The sequence below is a fragment of the Fukomys damarensis genome, unplaced genomic scaffold (assembly GCF_012274545.1).
Source record: "Fukomys damarensis isolate Sample0158 unplaced genomic scaffold, DMR_v1.0_HiC HiC_scaffold_16, whole genome shotgun sequence".
Taxonomy (NCBI): domain Eukaryota; kingdom Metazoa; phylum Chordata; class Mammalia; order Rodentia; family Bathyergidae; genus Fukomys; species Fukomys damarensis.
In genome coordinates this window covers 10,554,314-10,580,164 of record NW_022900928.1, presented here as the reverse complement: position 1 = coordinate 10,580,164, position 25,851 = coordinate 10,554,314, and the positions used below count along the sequence as shown (strand labels likewise).

The 25,851-nt window shown below is 47.4% G+C and overlaps 1 protein-coding gene across 1 annotated transcript in view; it reads left to right on the top strand.

Annotated features, from left to right (window-relative positions):
* Nav2 (neuron navigator 2) overlaps window positions 1-25,851 on the top strand; it is a 359,199-nt gene that overhangs the window by 110,345 nt on the left and 223,003 nt on the right. Inside the window, exons 3-4 of the mRNA XM_033764074.1 lie at window positions 2,036-2,088; window positions 22,719-22,791. Coding sequence (XP_033619965.1) covers window positions 2,036-2,088; window positions 22,719-22,791 — 126 coding nt within the window. The remainder of the gene's footprint in view (window positions 1-2,035; window positions 2,089-22,718; window positions 22,792-25,851) is intronic.

The following is a 25,851-nucleotide window of genomic DNA, read 5'->3' as shown; positions in this document are numbered from 1 at the left end:
CCCTCCTTCCCTTCCGTCCGCCCTCCCCTCCCTCCTTTTTCCCTTCCTGTCCTCCCTCTCCTTCCTCTTTCCCTCTCTTCTCCTCTTTCCTTCTCCCCCACCCCCACCACCACTGCGAATGGAACTCAGGGCTGCCCATTGCCCATATTTTGTATGTTTTAAGGACCTTCTTTGGGAATAAGACTTGCTAAAATTCCTGACCCACCCAGAGTTGTTTCATTAAGCGGCATTGAGAAAGCTCAACTGAATCTCAGAGATTGGGAGTTCCCAGGTGGGTCATAAATGTGAACATCAAACACTTTGGGCAGGCACTAAAGATGGTATAGATTAAGCTGAATATATACTACCCAGGGGATTCGATTTGCAAGCACTTTCCTGCCATAAGCTTGCTTTCTTATTTTATGCTTTCTCTCTAGGTAGAAATACTAGGGAAAAAAAAAAAACAACTTAATTTGAGATCATGGCAAGCTCAGGTGTTTTACAATTTGGGAGGCTTGGGATATTTTGATTCTGTTATCTTTTTCAGATAGGTTTTTAATGCCTTTCCGTGGAAGTTTTATCCTTTATCTTCATAAGAATCTGATGTGATTTGGAGAGGGGTGGTTGGGCAGGAATTCAATTTTGTGAGCAGGTATTAAACTTTGAGGATACAAATGTGAAAGTAAACTAGACTTCTCTTCCAGCTCCCGCAGCCTGGTTGAGGAGACAAGATGGCGGGGTTACATAGTAGATAACAGATTGGGGTGTGTCTCCTAGAGCACAAGAGAGCAGCTATGGGTGATGGGAGACAGAGGCCTGTTCGCACCTCTCCCTTCTGTGGACAAGGGTTTTGGGCTGGGAACATGGGGCTGAGGAGGGAGTTTAGCAAAGGCCTCAGAGGATGCTCTCTGGAGTCCTAGCTGAGTTTCTGAGCTTAATTCACCTGGAGACATCAAAAATCAAATATTTCTCATATATGTTTTGCATAAACGATAAGAGTGACTAGATTAATGATACTAGCAGGCTGCGCCTCCTGTGTGCCAAGCGCGGTGTGGCATGTGCTGTCTTACCATCTAATTCTCATCGCTCCTCCAAGGCTTCATTTTATGATGAGGAAACGGAGGCCCAGACAGCTTGTGTGCCGTGGCTCTAACCCTAGGATTCAGGCTGGGACAGCTTTCCCTCCAAAGCCAGGCCTCGCACTCCCGTCCCCACGGCTTCTCGGCATGGCTGCGCTCCTCCACTCAGTGTCTCCACGGATCTCTTTTGCTGTGTCTGGCGGGGGATTGCCCCATACTTAGCAGGGGCCATGCCTACACCGAGATGCGGGCCATTCCTCCTCCTCTGAAACTTCATTTCCTGTGAATTCCGTGCAACCTCTTGCTGTCTTATCTTTTAGCAGCTAAGTGCTATTTCGATGCAAATTCTCTCATATATTTTGGACTCACTGTGTAGACTCGGCCAAGGCGTTGTCGATGCTCCTTCTCTCTCTCTTTTCTGTTTCTCTGTCTCTCTTTGTGTCTCTGTCTGTCTGTCTGTCTGTCCCTCTTTCTCTCCACCCCTGCTTTGGGAATAGTACTAGGACACACAAAAGCAAGAGTTGTACTTCTGGCTAAAGATGCAGTGAGCTGCTTTTGTTTGTCGCATCTGACCCCAGGAGCAAGCATAGGTGGACTGACCCTCTCTAATTTGTCTCATCTTTCTTTTGTGGGGAGGGCAGGGACGTATGCCTAGGAGTGCAAAGCACACTTGCAGACCGCTCTTAAGTCTCCAGACATTGCCACAATGCCCTGTCACTGCAAAGCAGTCGTCCACGCAGTTGTCTCTGTTTTAAGTCATGACGACCTTGCCCCAGCTGTCCCTGGAGGACGGCCGCTTGATGACTAAGTCCCGAAGCTTGCTAGATGCGTGTCAGGATCCCACATGCCTGCGTTGATTGGACAGACCCCAGCATGGGCCTCAGGACTCGGTTGGCCTTGAGTATCCTGACTATCACGACTGGAAGTGGGTCTCTGGTGATTTTTTTTGTTATCCTGACTTCTTTTTCCTTTTACAGCAAATGAAAAGATTGAAGACATCAATGGCTGCCCGAAGAACAGATCGCAAATGGTGAGTGGTACTGGGGGGGTGAGTGTTTGTGTTGTTGTTAGTAACCTGCCTGTAAGTGATACTGATCATTTGGAAAACACTCACACCAGTGCTTTATTATATTAATAACCCAGCAGGCATCTCTCAGTAGCCATGCTCGGCCTCTCTGACATTTGTTGGCATTTATTGAAAAATGGCTGTCAGTTTTTCATAGACCGAGGCAGCAAAAATGAAATACTGTCCTGGCTCTTGGACACAGGTTATGCAGAACCGGCACAAACATGCACATGGAGTGAAATGCCTGGTTTCCCTTCCTCTGAGACACCTAAGGGTGACTGCTTGTGTGCATTGCTAAGGCTCCGAGGAAGCGATGGTGCCTGCCTGATCTGATGCAGGGCAGGTGGTCTGCTCGCCTTTCAAGGTTGCAATGATGTGAGATCGGAAGCGTGACAGCGAGTGTGAGATTCACAGTCACATCTAGAGCCTTCCTATAGTCACACTGACGAGCGACAGCCTTCCTTGGACGATGCACTTTGGCCGTGAGGGAAGCAACCAGGCGAGTCTTTGAAATATGTCCTTTTCATGTGCTACACATAAGCTGTGATTTAAAATTCATGATCATTGTTAGTTCAGAGAACACTGCGTTGTGATGCGCTCCCAAACATTTTTTTCAACTTCCAGAGTATTTATACAGAAACATATATTATTAAAGTTTCTTTAGATGACACTGGTACTTATTTAAAATGTGAAGGTGTCCACTTAAGGCAAGTTTTGGTTGGACATTTGTTGCTTCTAGAATTCTAAAAAGTGGCCTGATTTATTCCTGTAACCTACCCTCCTTTGGTTAGGCAAAGTTTCTTAATTTCAGAAGATACAAAAGTGATTGGCGTTCCTTAGGTTCACTGGTTAATTTTCTGAATTGTTTGCTCAAAGACTTGGCCAGAGATGCAACCTTTTCAGACAGCTCTTTTTTTCTGCATAACAGTGGTTTTATTATAAAAGGTTGGCACATGTAGGGAAAGTCATTTTCCAGTTTACATTCTAAAACAAGCTTCTCTTTTTTTGCCATCGTTCTGCTGAAGGTTCTGTTTCTTTTTGTTTGATTGAGAGACCAACCATCCCTTACAGAGGAAAGTCCCCAGCAGACAGCTCATGGCTGCTTTGCCTTCTGGAAAAGCAGGGCTGCTATTTTTTGCTAGAGCTACTGCAGCTGTCTAGTATATTAATAATCGAGAAAATGTTAACCATACAAGCCTTAATTTTAGGGCAGGCGTTTTGCACATGCAGTGATCTCTTCATATGAAAGAGCAGTATTCCCTTCAAAATATGGGAGCATTTGTTGCAGCTTATTATAATGCATACATAGGGTGAGGCTTGAAGGTAGCCAGACTTGTATTCTATGTGGAACATGTATGTTTTCTGCACCTCGTATTGGAAATGGGGCTTGTTGTTAACATTTTTCAAGTTTATGAAATATTGTTGTCTCAGATTCTCCACAAATTCAGTTTTATATGCAAATATGTAATTTATTAATATAATCATAGCACCAGTGCAATTTGTGGTTTCTCCAAAAACTCTTTCAGCTGTATTAGTATTGTTCTTTGTGTGTGTGTGGGGGGCTGCATTTTTATTTAGAACACAAGAATATAATCATCTGCAATAATTAGTTCCAGCTTATAGGGGGTAAGACAGACAGGGTCTTGTGGTAAATTAGGAGAGAATAGTTCGGCATGTAGGACTGCCACCTCAGCCCTTCCATTCTGTAGCAAATGAGAGAGATTTTAAGAGCAGCCATGTACTTTCCCTTAATCACAAAACAATGGCAAATGCATAAGGCAGAATTTACCAGGTCACAGAGAAGAATTCTCACAGACAAGCATGGCTGTTGCTCTGGCTAAAAGAACGCACACACACACACGTGTGTGTGTGTGTGTGTGTGCACTCAGGAACACAGAGTGAAGTTGTTCTGCTTATGGGAAGTATAATTTGAGAATACGGCTTAACCTTAACCTGTTAGCCACCATTTTTGGATTCCTAGGAGGTTGACTTCCCAGTTTGCTTTTATTTAGGTTGACCAGTGACAGCCATTTGTTGTCATTGCTCATTTAAAGGAGAGCATTATTTTGGCAACAGGATGACACACAATAACACGAGGACTTGAAAAGTGTGTCCTAGTCCCCGAAAACAATCAGCAAGGACTTAAGATGATCACTGTCTAAGAAAGCGAACAGGACAACCTCTACCAGGAGCCTTAATAATGGAGTGGAAGACAAGCAGCTTTGTTCAAGAGCAAAGGTGGTACTGGTGCTCTGCCAGGCTCCAGAGCACTCATTCATTTCATCAGTCGGCTTGTGGGTAGAAAAGACAGGAAGCAGGGAGGGTTACCTTGTCCTCTCCCCTTCACTGCTCCTCACCTGCCAGGCTGCCCAGGGGCTCCAGCTTCAGCATGAGCACCACCAGGCCCTGGTTCCAGGCTGTTCTCCTCCAGAGGATGGAAAATCACAAGCAGATACAGGAAGACTTGCAGTCCACAATTCCAGGGGCAGCCACACCTAAACCCAATGGATGTGGCCTTACATGCTGTCAGCCTGTCCATCAGCAAACAGTCAGCGAGAGTTTACAGGTGCCCTATACTAGGCCAGGTGAATGCCCAGGTGAGCACAATGTGATCCCTGCCTTGAAGGACCTCGGATGAGTGGGCAAGAGACCAGAGAACACTTAAAACAATGGGATATCACACCTGTTCCCAAAGGCACCTGGGCATGGCATGCTGGGGCCTGTTCTACCCCTGGGCAAGGGGAAGCTTAAGAATGACTTCCGAGGGGAGAATCTGGAAAGGTGAGAGGGTTCATCAAGGAAGTGGGCAGGTGGAAGAGGACTCCAGGTGGACACAGCGGGTATGAAACCCATTTCTGCAGAGTCTGTTTACCCGTGCATGGCATCCATCCCACGGGAAGGTTTGGAGGACGTCTGGTCATTGCCCCTTCTGTGTGGCCATGAGCTGCACCTGGTGAAGCCCTTCTGGCCTCTCAGCCACATCAGCCTTTGCCTTGTTGTGCCCAGCATGAAATGCAGCATGGAAGCACCCAGGGAACCTTAGGGCCCTCAGGCCTGGGGAACCTCCTCACACCTGGGGCAAGTCTTCTGCATTCTTCAGTTCTCCCTAGATCACTGCCTCTTGGGGAGCCAGCCCAGGGGACCTCAGCAGAGTTTTCTAGAAGAAGTAGTCCATGGCCATCACCTCCTGTGGAAATTCGGTCAGAGGAGCTCGGAAGGGGGAGTGCTATGTGCTCGGACATGGCTGTTGATAGGCGTTTCAGCACTGATGAAACATGTCTGCGTGGTGCTTCGCGGTCCATAGGCCCTTTCATTGTCTGGTGCACAGGCTGCTCTCCTAACCCTGCTGTGAGCTACCAGAACACTGCACACCATTCAGGTGAGAAGCTAGGTGCCAGGTCGGGGAGTGCTGTCCCTGGGACTCATGACCCTCACTGCCCAGCTCTTGGCCCTCCTAACCTGGCCCTTGACTCTCACAAGAAGGTGGAGAGCAGCCCCCTTTTCCGGAACAAGCCTGGCCTCGGCTTCACAGACTTGTTTGTAAGGAGTCTGTTGCTCTGTTTCTGTCTGACTTTGATGCTTTGGGGGCCAAATCCTTGGCGATGGAGCTGTGGTAAGACGCTCCCCTCTCCACCCCACTCTCCCCCACCAACTTCATCGACTGGGCCTTTAAATAAGCTTGTGTGTGTGTGTGCGTCAGAGCTGTTTTGTCTGTGCAACATTACCCTGACAACCAAAGGGCATCTTTGTGGCTTTCAGAGTGGTTTGTTCATCAGAGTTATGTTACTTTGCAAGGAAAATCATTGCTTGGAGCTCAGCCAGTGGGTGCTCGGCCGTCCCTGGGGCACTTCTTCACCCTTGAACTCAGTGCACTGAGATACTCACTTTGGAGCCTTGGGTTAGCGTGTGGTAGGGAGTGGTTTTCTTTTTAAATCACCCTTATTTTAAGTGGTTTCACTCTCTGTTCTTGATTAGTGTGCAGGGGTGCAAAGTTAGGGTACACTGCCTGCCCTTTTGGCCAAAGTCCCAGGCTTCCTGTCCCTCCAGCTCACTCCAGGCCTGGGGGCCTCCCAGCTCTGCCCTCTGGCCTCCTTCTGGGCTCTCTGGAGTCCTCCTGTCTTCTCCCTTTAGTACGTCAGACTGAGGGCTGCCTGTGCTCAGGAACCAGCCTGGCCCTGCCTTACTTCCTCCTCTGCTCTTCTGCAGATTAAAGCTCATTATTTAACCTCTTGAAGCCTTGGGTTTCCTGCTCTATGAAGTGGGAGTGATGATAACCCTCACCTCCTAAAATGTTTGTGAGGGCTAATGAGCCAAGGAAAGTGAGGATAATGGACAATAATCATTAAGACGGCAAAATGCAACTAAAGACGACAGAGTGTTTGCCTTGTGCCAGGTGCTGCCCAGAGTGCCGCGCAAATACCCACTTCATTTGTCCTCCAAGCAGCCTTCTGGGGGAGCTGATCTCATTGTCTTCATTCAATTGGCTTATGCTCAGCTCTCAGAAAATGGCAAGATGATGATGATGGTGGTGGTGGAGGTGGTGGTGGTGGTAGGATTTGTTTTAATGGCTCATGTCCTTAAGGGCATAGATAATAGCACAGCAGTGTCCCCGCTGCTTTGGAGCACAGCTCTGCTCCTTGCCCTGTCTTCCCTGGGTCCCTGTGGAAGCTCCTGTGTTCCCAAGACAGTAAGAAATAGGAATCTGCAGAGAAGGGTAGGGCAGTGGGCAGTGGTCTGCAAACTTCTATTCCAGGAGCAGAATCCCCTGGTTTTTCTCCAAATTAAAATCATATGTGGACTCCCACGTGTGAAAGCAGGAGGAACTGAGTTGATGCCACTGCAGGAGTAGGCAGCTTAGGTCAGAGTCACCTTGATGGACCCCTCCAGAGAGTCAGAACCTGAACACAGCAGCACCAGCCCTCAGACCTGAATGTGAGGTGCCGACCTGGGTCCTCGCTGTGAAAAGAGGCAGAGGGATTAGATCCACTTCTCCTCACTGCCTGTGGAATAGGTTTTCCATTCTTGGGCTACCGAGAAACATGTGCGCTCTGAAGGCTGACTGCCGTGACTCAGAACATGAGGTCTCTCGGAGGACCATTTCCTGTAACGAGGCAGGTGAGTTGCAGTACCTGCTGCCCTCCAGCGTTTTCCGGCTTCTGTGAAGTGTTTACCTGCTGCTGGACAGGGTGACTCTAGATGGGTATGAATTCTTATGTGGGTTTCCAAGGGTCTGAAGTTCTTACAGCAAGAGACCTCCTGGGAACAGCCAGACTTGCCCTCCAGCGGGCCTGTGTTCTTCCTATGCCTACAACTCTCTGAATGGTAGGATTGGCCTCAAAGGAAAGCCTGGGAGCAATCTGATGGCTCAAAGCATGTGTTTAGTCGTGCTTGGCTCTGTGGCATCTTGACAGTGTGGTCCCAGCAGTCCACTTGCTTGTACAGCAGGCTGCAGGGTAAAGGGTTCTTTTTGGCCTTAGAGGAGAAGGAGTTGGTGATCAGACACAAGTCTCTCCAGTTTCGGAGACTGTGGTGTTCATGGCTGTGACAGGGAAGGGGTGTCATAAAAAGTAGCATCCACCTCACCAGTCCTTGTTCTCCTGGTTATCATCAGTGGCAGTGGCTTGTGGACTGGAAGGGCCCAGGTTGACTGGATTGGAGCTCAGATGCTGGCACAGGGCAGGTGGTCCCTCGTGACAGGAAGCCACTTGTGGTGGCCTCCAGAGCCCGCGCATCAGGTCTGCCACGCCTTGTTCTCCACAGGCTTCTTGCCAGGGCAAGGCCATCTGTGATAGGATCATGTTTCTAGGCCCAGTGACCCTGGGCCCTCCCAGCAGCTGCCAGCGAGACATCCACATGCCTGGAGTGTCTGAGATCCTTGCAGAACTGAGGCGCCTCTGCCGGGGGGCCTCTTGGCCTATTTTTAAACGGCCCTAAGGGCACACACATGTTACAGAGTCAAGAAGAAATGAAGAAAAGCCCAGGGACCTCACAGGAGTTAAAGCAACAGGGAAAGAGTCCAGGGCCAAGCGCAGCAGGAAGAGGGTGTGGCTTGCTGCCCATCGTGGCCTGTCCACTGTCACTGTCACTCTCAAAGGTGGCGGCAACCTCCCCCTCTGCCTCTCTGTACACATTTCTGGCTGAAACAACCACTGGCCTCCTACTTTCCTCTCCTTCTCTTGAGCACAGACTATAGGATCCTTCAGGATCCAGCTTCTGTCCTCTCCTAACACTCAGCCACAGGACTCTGTGTCCCTGCCGTGCCGGCCACATCTGGATGCACCAGGGATACTGCACACGCCACGTCCTTTGCACCTGTGCATCCTCCAGTCCAGCCTGGCCTCCTGCTTCCCCCATCCCAGGCAGACTACCTCTAATTAATTTCTTCCTCAATGAGTTGACATTATTGGGAGCCCATCATCTTTTGTGTCCCCAAGCATCCTGTGCCTGCCATTAACATAACGCAATTTATTGCAGTTGTCACTTTATTCCTCTTCTTGAAGGAGATACCCCAGCTCACACCTGAGCATTGTGTCCCTGTCGTGAAGATGATTGACCTGCAGCTGGTGTTTGTGGATGTCAGATGGGGCCAGGTGTGGTGAGGCAGGCCTACAGTCACAGCACTTGGGAAGCTGAGGCTGAGGCGGAAGGATCACCTGGGCTACCTAATCAGACCCCGTCTCCAACAAACAGAACAAAGAAATGTCAGATGGTTAGACAGACAGACAGACAGCCTAGGCAGGACTAGCCTGAGTGTGTTTGGGGCTGGAGGATTGTACCGTACCGTTATTCTGATTTCATTATCTGTTGCTGAATGGTGACTTGAGCACTGGGTATTAAGTTAGAAGTTCTTTATGGGATTTTAGAAATAGATACTTTGGACAGTTCTAGAAATGTCTTTCTTTCTCTTAAATCTTTTCTTCCTTGGTCTATTCAGAGGACCCAATAAGAAATTCTAGTAACTGAGGAATTGAGGGCGAGTTCTTGTTTATGGAGTCCTTTCATGTTGCTTGGGGTAAGCATGTTTATCCATCCTTACAACTACCAGAGATTAACACTGAGAAAGAAAATAATATCCACTGGGGCCAGGGATTTAGCTCAGTGGTGCTGCTGACTGCCTGAGTTTGATCCCCAGTACCACAAAAAAAAGAAAAGAAAAGAAAGAAAGAAAATGATATCCAGGCAGGATTCTAAGTGGTTCACGTATTTTAATTCATTCTAACAACATTTTGGCTTGAAGGATCTACTTGCTTCATTTTATGAAGTAGAATGGAGAACTTATGAGTCAGAGCATGACTGAGGGTCAGGCCCAGAGTTTTTCGCCCCCTTATCCTCTCCTGATGGAGCCATAGTTCTTCATTCTGCTAGTGCTTTTATACAGTAATGCAACGCCAATACTGGGTACTGTTTGGGGTGTTTTATCTGTATTAACTGATTCTATCCTCACGCACTCTGGGAGAGCAGTTATAGTTAGCATTTCCATTTTCGAACTGAGGGAAGAGAGGCATAAGCAGTTGGCTAGTAACTTGTGGGAGGTCACCCAGGTACTAAGTGGCAGGCTGGGGTTTGCATGCTGGCAGTCTGGCTCCAGGTCTATAGCCTGCACCATTATGCCAGCCCAAAAATAAATTGACTAAAGAAGGAAGACAAACTGACCATGACAGAGAGATACAGAAATGGCCTCTGCCACACCAGCCCACCACGCAGGCACAGGCAGAGGCTCAGGATGACACAGCCCATGATGGGCAGGAGATTCGGGTGAGGAAGAATGAGCATGGGCTCTGGGCTTGGGCAGACAGGCTGGGGGTGTGCCAGGCAGGGACCAGAGTCTCCAGGTCCTTTTCCCCTTCTGTCAATGTGGGGTGCTAGAAGTTGCACCCTAGAGTGGTTGTGATAGGTGTGGGAAAGGCACACAGCCTCGTCCAGGTCACTGAGTGCATGTTCCATGGGTTTCCCTGCCCTGCTTGCATGTGGCATATTTCCTATTTACTGATTAGTGCATCAGAGGGTTTCTTCGTGTACTCAGAAAGGAAGTACTGGTGGGAAAGCTAAGCAACGATAGCCAAACAATCTCCAGCACCTGCAGCTAGATCGGTTTACATATAGCATGACATAATCTGACGAGAGGCCGTGCAGAGGTGATGGAGTTGGGGATTTGAGCATGGGACGGTTTCCCCGGATTATCTGGGCAGCTCCAGAGTGATCATAGGCTCATAAGAGGGAGGCAGGAGGGTGAGAGGGACTGGAAGAGGCCGTGCTGCCTGAGAGCTTGGAAGCTGGAGGCAGAGGCCATGGGCCAAGGAACTCAGGAAGCCCGTAGGGGCTGGAAAGGCAGGAGAGGGCTCTTCCTGGTGCCGCTGAAATGGGCCCAGACCTGTGGCTCCTCGAGTTCAGCTTGCTGAGACTGATTTTGGATGTTTGTCCTCCAGAACCCTAAGATTGTAAGTGTGTTGTTTTAAGTCACTAAGTTCATCATAATTAATGACAACACCAACCGGAAATGAATACTCTCTGAAGACCCAAGCGAAGTATCCCTTGTGGCCTGAGAAAGGAAGTTATCTGGGGCTTCACGTGGAGGCTCATTTGGTTCCTGCAGGGTGCCCATGGATTGTGCCTACCCCAGACCCCGAGCCATCATGGGAGAGCCTGTGCCATTTCGTCTGAGTCAGAAGTGGATCCCTGGTCTCCCCGACCTCTGTGATACAAATGTAAATGCAGGAGTAGGGACTGTGTTCTCCAACTCATGTATATTTTGTGTTGCAATTAAACACATTTTATGGGAGTTATTATATTTTATATGCTATTTAATGACATCAAAGCTTCGCAATACAGATAGTGTGTTTTTCATCTCTTTCGGCTCAATGAGAATCTCCATATCCCCGGCCCCTGGCATAGGCGAGGTACATTAGAAGTGCTGGGCTAATGTTTCACAGCTGCAAGAGCTAAACAGTAAATGGTCTCACCATCTGGGGCTGCCCCGTGTGTGTGTCGTATGGAATCTACAATGTATTTTTACATGCTCAAGGGATCTGAGTAGTTCTAAGCCAAAGCACTCACCCCTTCCTTCTCTTTCTTCTCTCACAACTGTATTAGGTAACTTAGTTAGAGGTGTGAAAGGACACCAAACTAGCAGAATATCTTCATTAATAAGAGCTGTCTCCCGAGTAGTGCTTCTCAACACCTCCTTGCGCTCGAGAAGCCCCTGGGAAGTGCGTTAAAACCCAGGTTGCTGGGCCCCAGCCCCAGAGCTTCAGACTCTGCACTACTGGGGAAGAGTCACAGTTCACATTTTTTTCCCTCATCCTGCTGCTCTGGTGACATTGTCCTAGAGTTAAGAAAAACGTCTCTTTCGGGATATGTCCATGAGCATGTACCTTGAAACACATACTTGCCAAGTTGTTTAAAATTTCAAGAATTAAGAATGCTTTTAAAGGGTATATTTGGGGTCAGGTGCAGAGCCAGGAGGAAGCCCACACAGCACCAATGTGGACATGTGGTACTGCTATCACAGATGGGTGGACAGTTGAGACTGATAATCAATCCACCGCTTCTCCTGTGTGCCTAACACTCTCCAAGGCACTCTGCGCAGTCTGAGCCTTTCAGGGGTGTGTGTTAGTGTTCACCACACTGCTGAGCCCAGGGGAGATTTCTTCTCCTGACTGATTACTGCCAAATGATACACTGCTATATCTTTACGGGAGAAAAGCTAAAGTTACCATGTCAGTGTGCCCTGCTTTGGTTGGTTCCAGGCAAAGGTAGCTCCCTGCAGTTTGGATCCATCTACTAAGATGTCAAATGTTCAGTCGATCAATAAAGAATGTGTTTGAATTAACAAAATACTTTGAGCGAGCCAATGTTTGCTTTTCAGGAGAGCGTGGGATGCTTTCGATATTCTTTGAGCATGGCACCTGTTCTAAACCGATAGCCTCTGAGGTCTGCATGTGGCATGGCCCCATGGGAGTGTTGCAAAGTGCTTGCTTAACCTCTGTGACCCTGCGTGTCCTCTGTGCAAGTTTGGGGGTGGTAATCCTCTAGCACATCATTCTTAACTGCCCGTATCCCTGCCAGACATTAACTTCTCTAAGGGCAGGCGTCGTCTCTGTCCATCTGCCTGCACTGCCTGGCACTTGGCTGATGCTCAGTGGAAATTCAGTGAAGAAATTCCCCTCACACCTGTGCTGGGCCTGAGGCATCGATATACGTGGCAACATGGTGTGCAGTGAGACTGACGAACTTGGCAAAGGCCAGGGTGGTGGGTGAGGAGGGGAGATGCTCCAGATCTTCCTGGGCAGAAAGAAATCGGATGGTGATTTATAACCATGTAGATTGTGGTTCCTATAAAAGCCATCTGGTCTCATGCTTGGATCCCCCTCCCTGCATATGTCTTCATGGAGTGCTTATGTTTCATCTTAGCATCAAAGGGGTGGTTTTTTTGTAAGTGTGATTTTTTTTTTAATTTTTAAAATTTTTTATTCCCATGAGGTGGAACTTAGCGGGGAACTCCCGTTTGCACTATAAAGGCACAGTCAGCCTGTGGTGTGTGCATGTGGAGAAGCGGGAATCTGATGACCATGAAGGCGCTCAGGAGCAGAGAATTGGAAATGGCGGCCAACAAGCCAAGGTCGAGGCCAGAAGAACCTCTGAGAAAAAAATGGAAGAGTTGCCAGTGGTTAGATGAAAATCGAAATACTTCCAAAGCATTGATCTTTCAGTTTTCCTTGAAAAACATCAGATAACCTCATAACTCTGGATTTGCTCTTTACAAACAAAAATTGGCTGAAACTGGGTAGCAGCTGTCCTTTCTGGGTGGATGAGGCTGTTTGTCACCATCTGCACCATTCCCTCTTGTTTTGTACCCAGCCCCTTTGGTTTATCTGTTACCTGCTTCCCCTTGCACACTTCTGACCCCCACATATTGCAGTGTTACAGGGATCAGATCATGAGCCCTCTCAAGAATCCTAAATGCTAGGATGTGGTAATTTCCTCTACCATAAAGATCCCTCTTTGGAGAGCTTTTTAATTTGGAAGCAGTGCCTATTAAACATTTATACTGATTTAAATGACTCCTCTTATTGAAGACTCAAAATACTATAATAGAATTTAAGCATTGCCTACAGGGAAGTTACTACTTCCTTTCCGAGGTATCCTTTTTCTTTTTCGTGTGAAGATTGGATTTAAGTTGGATGGATGGATTCCTGGTGGCTGCTACCTGTTACACTGTGAAGGTAGTGGGCTGGGAAAGTGACCAGAGTAGTTTCCTTTGTGCTTCTCAGCTCTGCAGAAGCACTGCTGTTTGGCTGTTAATACCCCATGTTTATCCAGGTCTTCATGGCTTACAAAACAGTTTCCATTCAGCGTTCAAACTCTGACTCAGTCACTTAATAACTGTGATTTAAGTAGGCATTTAAATACTCTGTGCCTCTGTTTCCCTATCTGGAAGTGGCAGTAATAATAACTACTTTATCTAGTGGTAAAAATGAACTGAAATGGTGTGTATATGGGAAAGAATTTAGCCTAGGGCTTCATGTTTTTCTAAGAGTGAAAATAGTCTCTCATAAGATTTCTAGAGGCTTTCAAGAAAGGAAAAATTATTCCCATTTTATTGTAAGGAAAACCAAGCATCAGGGAAATTGGGCACCTTGTGAAAAGATGGCCATGAACCCTAAGAAATCCCTGGTTCTCTGGGCACCACTAAAATTTTCTCTTATTGATGGTCCCATTGATGATAATACTTGAGTCGAATTTTCCTGTGGAGTAGTCTTCATGAATGAGAGGGCTTCCCACGTTGGTGTGGACCTGAGGGCAGCTACAAAAAGTTGGATCTGGTGGCAAGAACCTGACCAGAATCTCTCCTTTGTCCCAAAGGAGATGAAAATAGGAGGAAAGGAGCTTGCCTCCTGCTCTCTCCTCAGGGACCACCAGTGCCTACCTTTAATGGGAGGCCTGGAGCTAAGTGAACTTAGAATTAAGATCTCACTGTGAAACCTTGTCCTGTTTCTCTGAGGGGATTTTTCAGAAGAAACCCTAAACAAAGGGCTTTTGGAGGGGTGCTTCTTCTGACTTGATCCTTTCTTTACGCGTAACCAGTCTTTGAGAAAGACTTCCAAGAATTTGAATCTGAGTTTCAGAATTTATTACCACTGTTTATAAATGGCTGTTGCATACTCTGTCTTTTTGGTCACTCATCAGTTTAAACTTCTCCCTTGGAGAAAGGACAGGACATAAGGAGTTGGGGGGGATGTTTTCCTGATATATTGACAAATAGGTGTAGCAATATGAACTAGGTAGTAGTTAACCATTTTCACCTACACAAATAGCAGCTTTATTTGACAAAGATGTAAATAGTAACAGAGATTAGCATTATGTGGCAGATTAATAATTGTCACTCTTTCTTCACAAGTGCATTAGGAATCCTGTAGCCTTGGAAAGCCCAAAGATATCCTGTGATAGAGACCTTTCTGGTCTACTTTATTCTCCTCTTTCAGTGGGCGATGACCAGGCCTCTGATAGTCTATGGCAAATTTGACCAAATCTCCCAAATTATCACCAGTAGTCTGTTACTGAGGCACCATTCTTCGCCCATCAGTGTGAACAGCTTTTGGAATAAAAACTAAATTGAAGAATAAGTGGAAGGCCCTGGCGTTGTGCTTGGCACATTGATGTCACCCATCGCTTGCTAGTGGGATCTAGAACTGGAATGGAAACAGAAAGGTAGTTTCCAAGTTTACCTTTCCCACAGGGCATAGGATGGTTTCGACAGGCAGAGAGTAACAGCAGTTGCTTCTTCCTAGGCATCATCAGAGTGGGTGAGCGAAGTCCTGCAGGAGTCTGTATTCAGTGTAAAAGTATTCAAGCAGAGCTGCTTGGCTTTGTTTTCTGATTATGGATTCCGCAGGGCCAGGCCTTGCCTTCTGTACCTTCCGTCCTTGAAGGTAGAGACACGGATTGACTGTCCCGAACAGAGAAGAGGCACCATAAGCTACAGGCATTGAGCCGCTAGACAGGCGAGGCAGCTTGTCGCCAAGCTCACCTTCGCTGAAGAGCAGGCCGTGACTGTATTCCTTTATGTGTGCTTCTTGTGTGAGTGAATGTATATGCTCCCTACTAGTTAGTGGTCCGTCCAAAACTGAAGATCTGCTGGATTGGTGTGTGGAAGGGGGTGGGTTATACACTGCTGAAATGTCACACGTTCTGCTTCTTGAAAATTCCACAGTGTGCTGCGTATTTAAGCATATAAATATGTAGAGATACAAAAAGAATGTTGTCCTTTTTAAGAGAGCGCAGTGAGCCAGTGTTCAGCTTCGACTAGCTGAGTTAGCACTCAACACGTTTGTGCCTAGTGTAGGGTTAGTTGAGTGATGATTTACTTCAAGTTAGCTCCTATCCAGGAGGCTTCTAGAAAAGGACCATGTTGTTCCATCTGCTACTGTGTTTAGTGTCCCTAGAGTAGGGGTGGGAAGAGAGCAGGTGCTCATTGAGTAGTACTTAAGGAATTAATGAGGTTGCCCATTTCTAGTTGTTTTCTGCATGGGACTGTCCAGTGCATGTCCACAGTCGTACCCTTTCCCATGTGTCTGGGGAACCAGAAGTCATAGTTTTTCTGTTAAAGTTTGAGTCTCAGTTTGTATAGGTCAAGTTTCTATAGGTCAAGTCAAACTTTTCTGAAAAATACTTTTAACTCCTTTTGCATATATATCTATATCTATATATTAGATACACTGAGCTAACATTTCATTCCTGTGACACATAACTGAAATAATCAGCTTATGAAGAGCAAAGGTTTATTTTGGGCCACACTTCTGGAGGTTTCTGTCCATGACTGACATGTTTTGCTGCTTTTGGGGTCATGGTGGCTCAGAACTGAAAGAGAGGGAAAGGAGAAGGGGCAGTTTCCCACTTTCCCCCCCTTGGAGGTGGCACCCCAATGACCGGAAGACTTGCCCCCTCAGGCCCCTGAAAGTTTCCACCCCGTTACACCAAGCTGGGGACCAACTTTTAACACACAAGTCTTTGGGGGGCACATCTCCAATGCAAACAAAATCATACGTACACACTGTACAGTGATTCACCGCAGCCTGTCTTCGCTCCTGCTGTGCTGTGGGCCCCCAGAACATGTTCACGTTGTAAATGAATGTGTGACCAACATCTCATGACTTATGCTGCAGCCTATGGGACACAAAAGCTGTGTGACAGCCCCTTAGTATTGCTCCTCAGCCCTAACCTCTCCTTTTTGGTGTTTGTGTCCTTGAGTTTTAGGAGAGTTAGGAGGTGAAAGAGTCACCCTGAGACCAACAGGGGCCACTGGGTATTGACTGAATGCTCACAGAGGCTACACAGAGGCTGTGTACCGCCCATCACCATCGGGGCTCCCCTTGCTGTGGCCGCCCCTTGAAAAGGGAGCAGACTTGAGGACAACCTCCTCCTAGAACCTTATCTGTGTCTCCCCTCTCAAGCGTCTCTCATTGTTTCAAGAGAAAAATTGGGAAGTCCAAAAATAATGGGAAAATGAAATATTCTGGGGAGTTGGAAACAAAGCAGAAAAATGTCACTGGAGGAATTCGAGATGCTTGTTTTCAAAATGTTTCCCTCTAGAAAGGATTTCTGTGTATCCCTGTGGCCATACCCATTCCTTCAGAGAAATTCCCATTTTGTTATTGTTGTTGTTGCTTTAAAAAAGGAATTATTTGCAGCATCTTAGGAAGTTGAAGTTATAAATATTATAAATGCTATGCTGGACCACGGTGCCAGGAAAGGAAGGAGCTGGGCAAGGCAGTGAAGCAGAAGGAGAAACAGGCCAACTTCAGGAGTCTCAGGTTGTACCCAGTCTCCTCCTCTAGCTGAGATTCCTGGGCCCACACCTGAAGGCCACTGTTTGGGTCATCCCTAACACGAAATAGCCTTACCCTGGGCACAAAGCTTGGAAAGGAGTGGCCTGGCTGCTGTTGCCATGGTGGTGATCCAGGGTTTATTCCTAATGAGGCTTCCCTAGGAAATGAAGAGTCCTTGCCTTGTCTCCTCACCCACGCTGGCGCCTTCACACAGACAATGTGGCCCTGTGTAGTCAGCATGCTGCCCTTGCTCAGGTGACCTCTTGCTGGGCCAGGGAGCTCCAGCTGTCTTGATTGTCACTATGTACCTGGAACGTGGCGTACACTCGTCCTGCATCAAGGCTTTCAGCCTTAGGCTCCCCTGCTCAGCACTTTGTTTCTGCCACACAGGTCCTGGTCTTAGCTCACATTTCCTTTCCTTCCTTCCATCACTAATATTTTCAGACACCTACTGTGTGTTACACCTATTCTGGGTACCTGAGGACACATCAGTGAATGAAGCAGACAAAACCCCCTGTCTGTGGTCCTGTGTGCTGTGTCATCCTGGGAAAATCCTTAATAGCCAGGCATCTTGGCATGCTTCTGTGTTCCTGGCTACTTGGGAAATGAGAAGGTTGCTTGAGCCTAGGAGTTTGAGGCCAGAAAAAAAAAAAGAAGAAGAGAAAGAGGAAGGAGGAGGAGGGGGATGAAGGAGGAGGGAGGAGGAAGAGGAAGAGGAAGAAGAAGAAGAAGAAGAAAAAGAAAAAGGAATTCTTGCCCTGGCCCTATGCTCCATCAAGTCTTCTAGCATAGACTTTCCCCTCACTCATCTCTGTTGTGGTAACTGCATACTTAGCCGTGCATTATTTATTTAATGGCTATTCCTCTATATCCAACTTACAGATTCTACAGGGTCAGAGGTTATATCTGTTTTTATTAACCACTACATGACAAGCATTGGCTCATAGCCTGACCCTCAGAAGGTGCTCAGCAAGTGAGATGAAAGAACAGATAAATAAATAGATGATGGTGCATATTCCTGATGGCAAGAAGTATTTGTCAGGTGTGAGGGCTGCACATCCTTCTGGAAGCAAATCTTTTGGGCTGATCTTTATGAGTTGCATGGAGAAGCTGCACTATGCTTTCAGAGTCATCAGAACTTGCATATTCTCACGTAAGCTTGCCTGGTCTGGGTCTCCCATTGCCTGGGCTTTAGGCACTCTGTGATTTTGAAAAAAGTGTCTGTGACCACCATGCTTGAATGCAGCAGCTGTGTGCCCCTCCTCCCAGGGTGGAGCTCTACAAGGGGCATGGTGAGAAACTCCTGACTCATAAGAACCAGCCCTGTATTTACTCTGTCCGTTACAGCGCTGTCTCTGCCTGGACTTTGTAGCTCCCGTAGACAAGGTCCTCCTTTGCATCCATCATTTTCCTGTGCTCTGCACTCAGCTACACTGGTATTTGGAGGAAAGTGCTGCCATGACAACTGCCACAACAGATGGTATTTGATCAGTCTCTAAGCTACCGAGGAGATATACAGCAGGACTTCCGAGGTTCACATAGTTTATGTTATCATGAGACCCATTCCAGCCTTAAGCATGACTGAAATGTGAAGTTTAGCATTTGTTTCCCATCCTGACTCTCTGTCCAGTTGCTTGGCATTTGGTCAGATTCCTGGCTCTCTGGCTATCTGGACGGGAATGTACTTCTGGATGGAGGAGAGAAGGGCTGTAATGTACATAGCCTTGTGAAAGTTGCCCTGTAAACCTGAAATCCAGAGACTGCTAAGAAACAGTTCAACTTGGGGATGGAGATCCCAGCTGGGATGAGGTAGAGGTCACGTTTGACCTCAAACAAAGGGGATCCTGGGGAAATGCATTCTGGTCTTCACCTGTTGCTCTTCCCTGCCTTCCTCCTTCCTCTCATACCTCACTGCTTCTAGGGTCTCAGGGCCCCTCTGCTGGGCTTCCCAACCCAGCCATGCTGCAAATGCCAACAACTTGATCCCAGAGTTCCAGGGCCCATTTCCATGGCAACAACTGCAATAGTGTCTCACCCTGTCCCCCCGCCCCTCTTCAGCAACACTGGAATGTCAGGCTTTGCACAGATTTTTTTCAGCTAATTTTGGAAAGTAGTTTATATTGGACACTATGTGTTAATGAACAACTTTGCTCGTATTTACATACTTTTCTAGTTAGGAGCCTTTTCCGTCCTCGCTTTGCTTCCCTTTATAACCGGATTCTCAGCTCACGCTGGGTGTCTGGATTGCACATGAGGCGAGAGCCTTCTTGGAGAGGGCATGAGGGTGTCCTGGTGCTGCGGTGGTACTGGTGCTGCTGCCAGACCCGTCCCCTCTCCAGGCGGGGTTGGGAGTTTGTAGTTTCCATAGTGCAGGAAGATGGATTATTTACCTATACGGTACTTGCAGCAAAATCTGAAGGTGAATTTTAATCACAAGAGGGTCTGGATCAAAGAACCAGGCTTCCCTTCTGATCTCATTCCAAATGAAGCAGGAGGCTGGAATCCACATCAGACCCCTTTCTGCTTCCCAACCTTGCTGTCTTCCTGGGGTGCAGATGAAAAGAGCGTGGGGCTCAGCTGCCTTTTCAGAAATGATTTTTAACCTTAATGGAACATTATTAAAGAGTGGGTTTGAGACTCGAGGAATGTTTGTTGAACTCCTTCTGCGAAGAGAGTTCATCGTAGGGGGAAAATCAGGGTGCTTGGTTGGCTTAGGAATGATCCTTTAAATGATGAACAAGTTCTTGTCTTTGTTTTAATATTTTCTGGGTTGTTGTTCCTTGTATTTCATCTCCTCCTTAGAAGATACCATGCTTGGTGCTCCTGGGCTCCCTGCTCACCTGTGGTAGTAAAGCAGGATCCTAGGGCCTCTGCGTTTACCTCTCCAATTTCCCCTGAAATTGGACAGAAATCAGCATGGGAGTGATGGTGGCTCTGTGGACCCTGAGGAGGAGGATTACAAAAATGCAGGCTCCCATGACAGGAAGGAGGGCCTCCTGGGTTGCAGCCTCAGCTCTGCCATTGAGCTGTGTGATTTTGGTCGAATATCTGACTTGTTACCTTACTTTCTCTATCATGTAACAGCAGTTGGTAAAACCAACACCATCAATAGCATGGGACATAGCATCGGGCACAGAGAAAATATCTATGCAGTTTTGTTGGTAGAATAAATGGATAAAAGAATCACAAAGCTTGAAGTTAGGCATGGCAGCAAATAGAAGGCCAAGGCAGGAAGAGCATAGTTTGAGCCCAGCATTGGCAGCTTAGCAACATAGAAAGGCCCACTCCAAAAAGAAAAAGAATCTGGAGATGTAGGTCAGTGCAAAGGCCCTGGGTTGCGTCCCCGCTACTACTGGCACTAAAGCAATCATTCAACCATACTGCTCAAGGTTTCAAGGGTTCTCAACTTCACCACTGCTGATATTTTAGGACAGTTGATTCTCCACTGGAGCCTTGTGGGATGTTTAGGGTCATCTTTGGCACCTACCCATTAAATACCAGTAGAGCCACTAGCTCAGCCCCACTGTGATAGTCTGAAGTGTCAGCAGTACACCCAAACTATACCCCCTCCTTCATCCCTTCTCCCTGTCCATTGGGGAAATACTGAGCTAAATCATAAAATCTTATGAAGGACTCAAAAATGTTTTTAAAAAAATCAATGGGGAAGACGAAATATGCCTGGTAACTTATTTATAACTATACATCCTCTTCATAGAATTTAACATGAAAAGCAAGCCCAAAAGATGCTGAATTGAAATGTGTGAAGGCTAGCATTGCAGGAAGTCACTACTGTGTACTTTCAGTGATGTCATATGCATGCAATGCTCCTTAAATATGATGGGCCAGTGTCTTTTATTTATTTATTTTTGGTACCAGGGATCAAACTCAGGACCTTGCACTTGCAAGGCAAGCAGCAGAAGCACTGAGCTAAATCCCTGGCCCTGGCAAGTGTATTTTATGCTCCGTGGAAGGCAAGCTCCATAGAATGAGCGTGCTGAGGTAGAGCAGTGGCTTTTCTCGGACGTGTTGGTGCCCATCTTTCTCTTCCATGCCAGGGCACTCTTGTAGACAGTCTTGACCTATCCACAGTGACCTTCCTACATGACATCTTCTAGGGTAAATACCAAGTGTACCATTAAAAAGGTTTATTTTTTTGTATTGATAAAGATGGGGGGTAGTCAGCTTTTTTTTTTCTCATTTTTATGGGGACATAATTGCTGGTCCCTCTCTTATCAGCTGTGTACAAGCTATCAAAGAACTAAGATTAGCAGAAGAAAGTACGAATGGAAGAGGAATTTCATCATGCTTAAACAACAGTGCCATTTTGGGAGGCATTGGCATATTACTGCTGTGTACAGCAGCAGAAATAAGGAACGATAATTGAAACTTTCTCTTAGGAGCAGGGCTCTGTAATAGAATATAATACCATTTAGAGTTATCATTTTCATTATGCTTATAAATGGAGGAGTGCTCCAAAACCCCTTTTACAGGGTGCTTTCAACCATCCACTTCCTTTCTTCCCTCTTCTCTCTTTATTTCAAGATGGTGGCACCTGCTCATCTATCAGCCATCCAGCGGGTAGACCAAAGGAAGGAGAGAGTCAAAGCCATCTCAGTTCTCCTCCATTTCTCTATGGAGTTTTGGGGGTGGTGGCAGGCATAATTCATAGCTGTACCCTTTGCTTAGTTAGTGAGACATTGGATTCTGCTGCTTTTTCAAGAAATGAGAACAGACTTGCTGGATGAGGGCACTTCAAGGAGGGCCAGACACTGGGAAAGATGGAGACCTGTCCCCAAGAGCAAGGCTGGAGCAACTTCAAGCTCAGGATTGAGTGCATTGTCAAAAGATGAGTGCGGTTTTGTTCAGGGGTCGTGTAGCCAGATAGAGTGCATTTGGAACATGTTCACATTAGAGCATTGAAGAAACAAGACTTGGGGCCAGACTCCACTCAAATTAAGCTCTGAAAATGTCATGCTTTACACCCTCTGTGGCTATGAAGAAACATCAAGAGTTTGCTTGGGGATAGTGAGGGAGGGTGGTGACATGTACACCATGGAAGACTTTAGCTCAAAACAAACTCCACAGGTTAAGTGCTGGTTTGAGTGTCTAACAGTGTGGATGGCGCCTGGAAGATCTAATGGGCTGGGGTGGTCATGCAGAGGAGTTCAGTCTTCACTGTGATCAGTCCTGGCACGCTGGGAGCCCCTCATACTCTGACTGTGGGTTCCTTCTTGCCCCGGAGGGCACAAAGGACAGAGAGGTTTGGGAGGTCGCCTCCCTCTCTGATCATCTGCTGTGCTTGCCATCCTGGGAATTTTGTGAGTAAACACTACCCAGATTCCTGCTGCAGCTCCCATTCACTGCTTGTACACTTGACTGTCTACTTCTTTAGTGGCTGGAAATTTCTCCCAGCTTCTGGTAGCTGGGTGGGTCCACTAACATCATCCCCACCTCCATTTTTTCTGGCACCTGCTCAAGTTTTCAGGATTGCACTGGTGACACTGATCAAGATGAGAGCACTCACTTCCCCCTGGTTATTTTTGGCAGCTGTGAGCAATCCGAGGCCTTGACTTTGGCACTGCGTGGTAGGGATATTAAGTAACCTTTTCGTGTGCAAGTAGAGACAAAGGAGAGTCCTCACCTGTATCCATCCATCCATCACCCATTTTTACAGCATTCTATTTGCCCTTGGTTCCTAATGAGATAGTTCTGTAGAAGGCTGAATATTTATTAAGTGTATTTTGTTGTGTTTTTTTTTTCTCTCTCTAGATTGAAAACATAGATGCCTGCTTGAATTTCCTGGCAGCTAAGGGAATTAACATCCAGGGGCTGTCTGCAGAAGGTGAGTCAGAGCGCTGGTCTTGCAGCTGACTCTTTGTCACTAGCAGTGCCCACCTGCTACTTACTGAGGACCTTTGCTATGCTCACAGCCAGGGACACTGGTGGGCTCTTCTGGTTTTGTTTCTCTTGGGGTAGCTCAGTGCTTGCCTAAACTTGAGGATGCCAGCCTTTGCCAGTCCAGAGTGTATCATTCTAAGAATGCAACCCTGTCTGCAAGACATTGAGGGGGTGGTGAACGGGGAGCTGCTCTCATTGGAGGAGGCCTTGCTTAGACAGTGCCGATTTGATTTACCTGTCTGGTGGCTCAGTTAATGATCAAGTCAGGCTTTCTCCGTGGGAAAGAGCACCCACAACCACAGAGCATAATAAACTGTACAGCTCCCAGGGAAAAATGCGCAGTCCTTATCTGTGTTATTAGAGACGCAGCATCTTAAAAGAAGGATGAGGTTTATTAAGGCAATACTACATTTTTACACCCTGATTAGTTTTTAATTAACTTAAATTGGGTGGCTAATTAGCGCATTAGCTTCTGTAGTGTGTTGCTGTTAAATCAGGTATTGGCCTGGAGCTGGCTGGTCGGAATTTGCAGCTTCCTCAGGCAACACCTCAGCCTGGAATCATTTGCTGCCTCCCCTGTTTGTAAACACCAGCAGCTGCCAGCTCCGAAGCTGCCATAGGCCCAGCGTCCTCCCAAACTCATTAGGCTGCACCTGCCTCCGGCTTTTCCAGAATGGGTAGAGCAGTCGGGTCCAGCATCTAGATGGTACACCTTTCCCAAGCAAAGGTGCTGAGGCAGCGGGACCTGCAGGGGTCAGGGTGGAGTGGAGGGGAGCAAGGAGGAGAGACACAGCCAAGCAGAACAGGTAAGTCCGCATGCGTGATGGGTGTCAGGGGCTGTTCCTTGTTGGCTCAGCTACTTGGTGAAAGCTTGGTTCTCTTAGCTGCATTCTGGGGTGTGTTTTCTTCCACTGTGTGGGTGGGCGGCATAAATGGCCAATCTGAATGCCTTCTGGGCATGACATGTGTACAGTGGTCCTGTTGGAATTCTCCTTTGGGGAACACTAATGTACATCTTTGGCCAGGCATGATCACACTGCTTCCAGATGTCTCCACAGCAGGCATAGTGTGGCCAGCCCTAGCGCTGGCTCTTGCAAAAGGATCCTGGAGGCTTCCCCTGCCTTGGGTGTGGGCCCTCATTCGTGTGGAGGTGTTGGACCACAGGGGCAGGTGGGCATCCCTCCAGCAGAGCACTAGCAGGGACTTGTTTAGTTGTGCTTAGCAGCACAGGCTCGAGGGGAGGCAGGCTGCTGGCCTGCTTCACCAGACTGCTGGCCTGGAGGTGGCCCCCAGCCACTTGGTATCTACCTGTATTCCTGCCTTCTGCTTCATGTGTTCCCCCATTCCCCATCCTCTGTATCCTGAGGCATGGGAATCTTTGCAATAAGTGTTTGTCAAAGGAGCAAATGCCAGTCCCGCTCATCTGGGTTTGTCTGTATTGGCTCTAGTTCTCCCAAATGAAGCTGGAGTTGTAACACCTCAGTTTACAGATCAAGGAACTTTGGCTTAAAGAGTTGTTATGAGAGGCATCCTGAGGCATGTGGCCAGAGTGGCAGAGCCAGGGTTTGAACCCAGGTTCGTGTGATTTCAGAGTTTATGTTCATGGTGGCTTCTAGGAAAGCAGATGGATAAACTCAAGGCATGCCATGTGCAGGGGAAGGAAATCAGACTTAGAACTCTGTGGCCCTTGAAGGTGCATGGTGCAAAAAGACATTCAGCTCTATGCCCCTTTATGATGTTCGGGTGACCTCGTGGGGCTCTGAGCATAGAAGATCATAGTGTAATAGGGTGTTGAATCAACTGTGGGGTTATAATTATGAAGTCATTTTATGGTATTTTAGCTGTGCTATGTTGAGTCTCCATCTTTCCTGCTGGGTTGTGACTCACTTAATGATATTTTGGCCAGAATCCACCACTCTTCTATCACCTATAGTTATTAGTATAACTTTGTATCCCTATTTATGACTCAGCTTATTTTGTTTTGTTTTTCCACCACGGGGAATTGAATCTGGGTCCTTGCATATGCTAGCCAAGCACTCTACCACTAAGCTCCATTCCTAAGCCTATCTTGTTCATTTTGAAACTTCTATCACAAGCTACTCATAACTCTTTCCCATGGAAGTGGCTGTCAGAGTGGAAAGGGCTTGGGGCATGGGGCATGAGGGCTTGACTTCCTTCCCTTGTCCTTTTCTGCTTCTTCTGCCTGAGACCACAGAGGAGCAGAATTCCGCTGCTGGTGAAGTTGCTGTCTTCCTCTTGCATGGCCAGAACTTCCTGTGTCTCAGGCAGCGGACACCACATGATCTGGGCTGGGAGACTCGCTTCTCTGTGGCTCCCAGGCCACTGGTGGTCCTTGTAGATGTTGTCACCTTCTTCACCTCTGTCTCTTGGTCCCCTCCAACATTTAGCATGGAAGCAGCAGGAATGTGTGGCCTGTTTTCCACTTACAGTGGGCAAACAAGCTTCCTGTCACCTGGCAGCAGCTCCCACCCTCCAGTCTCTCCCCAGTCCTTTCTCCCCAGTTCAGCAGGCCCAGAGACAAATCACCCAAGTCTGTACACCTCAGGACTGAAATTCCAGGCAACTTCCTTGCCAGCAGGTTCGTTTTCAGTAGTTCTCCAGGAGCTTCGACTTCCTTGGAGAGAGAAGGGAATATCTTCCCTCCACACTCGCCATGCATTGCCCCCACAATGACATTCTGTCCTTAGATCGTTTTTACTAATTTCTTTGAGGGTACGTAGAGAACAATGATGGTACCTGGTGGTGAGACTGACTCTGCACACCTGTATTCTGTGGGAAGGTGACTGTTCCCGTCTTCTGTCACCGGTTTGAACATAGAGTGAGGGTACTCGTAAGCTTTTTATCTTCAATTTGGGCCTTATTCACAATTCAGAGGACTAGAAATATCTCTCTTGAAATTCTGTGAGGTTAAAGAATGGGAGCCATTTATTGAGTGCCTGCCATGCACCACCAGTCAGAGCCCTCATATCTTTTTTTTTTTTTT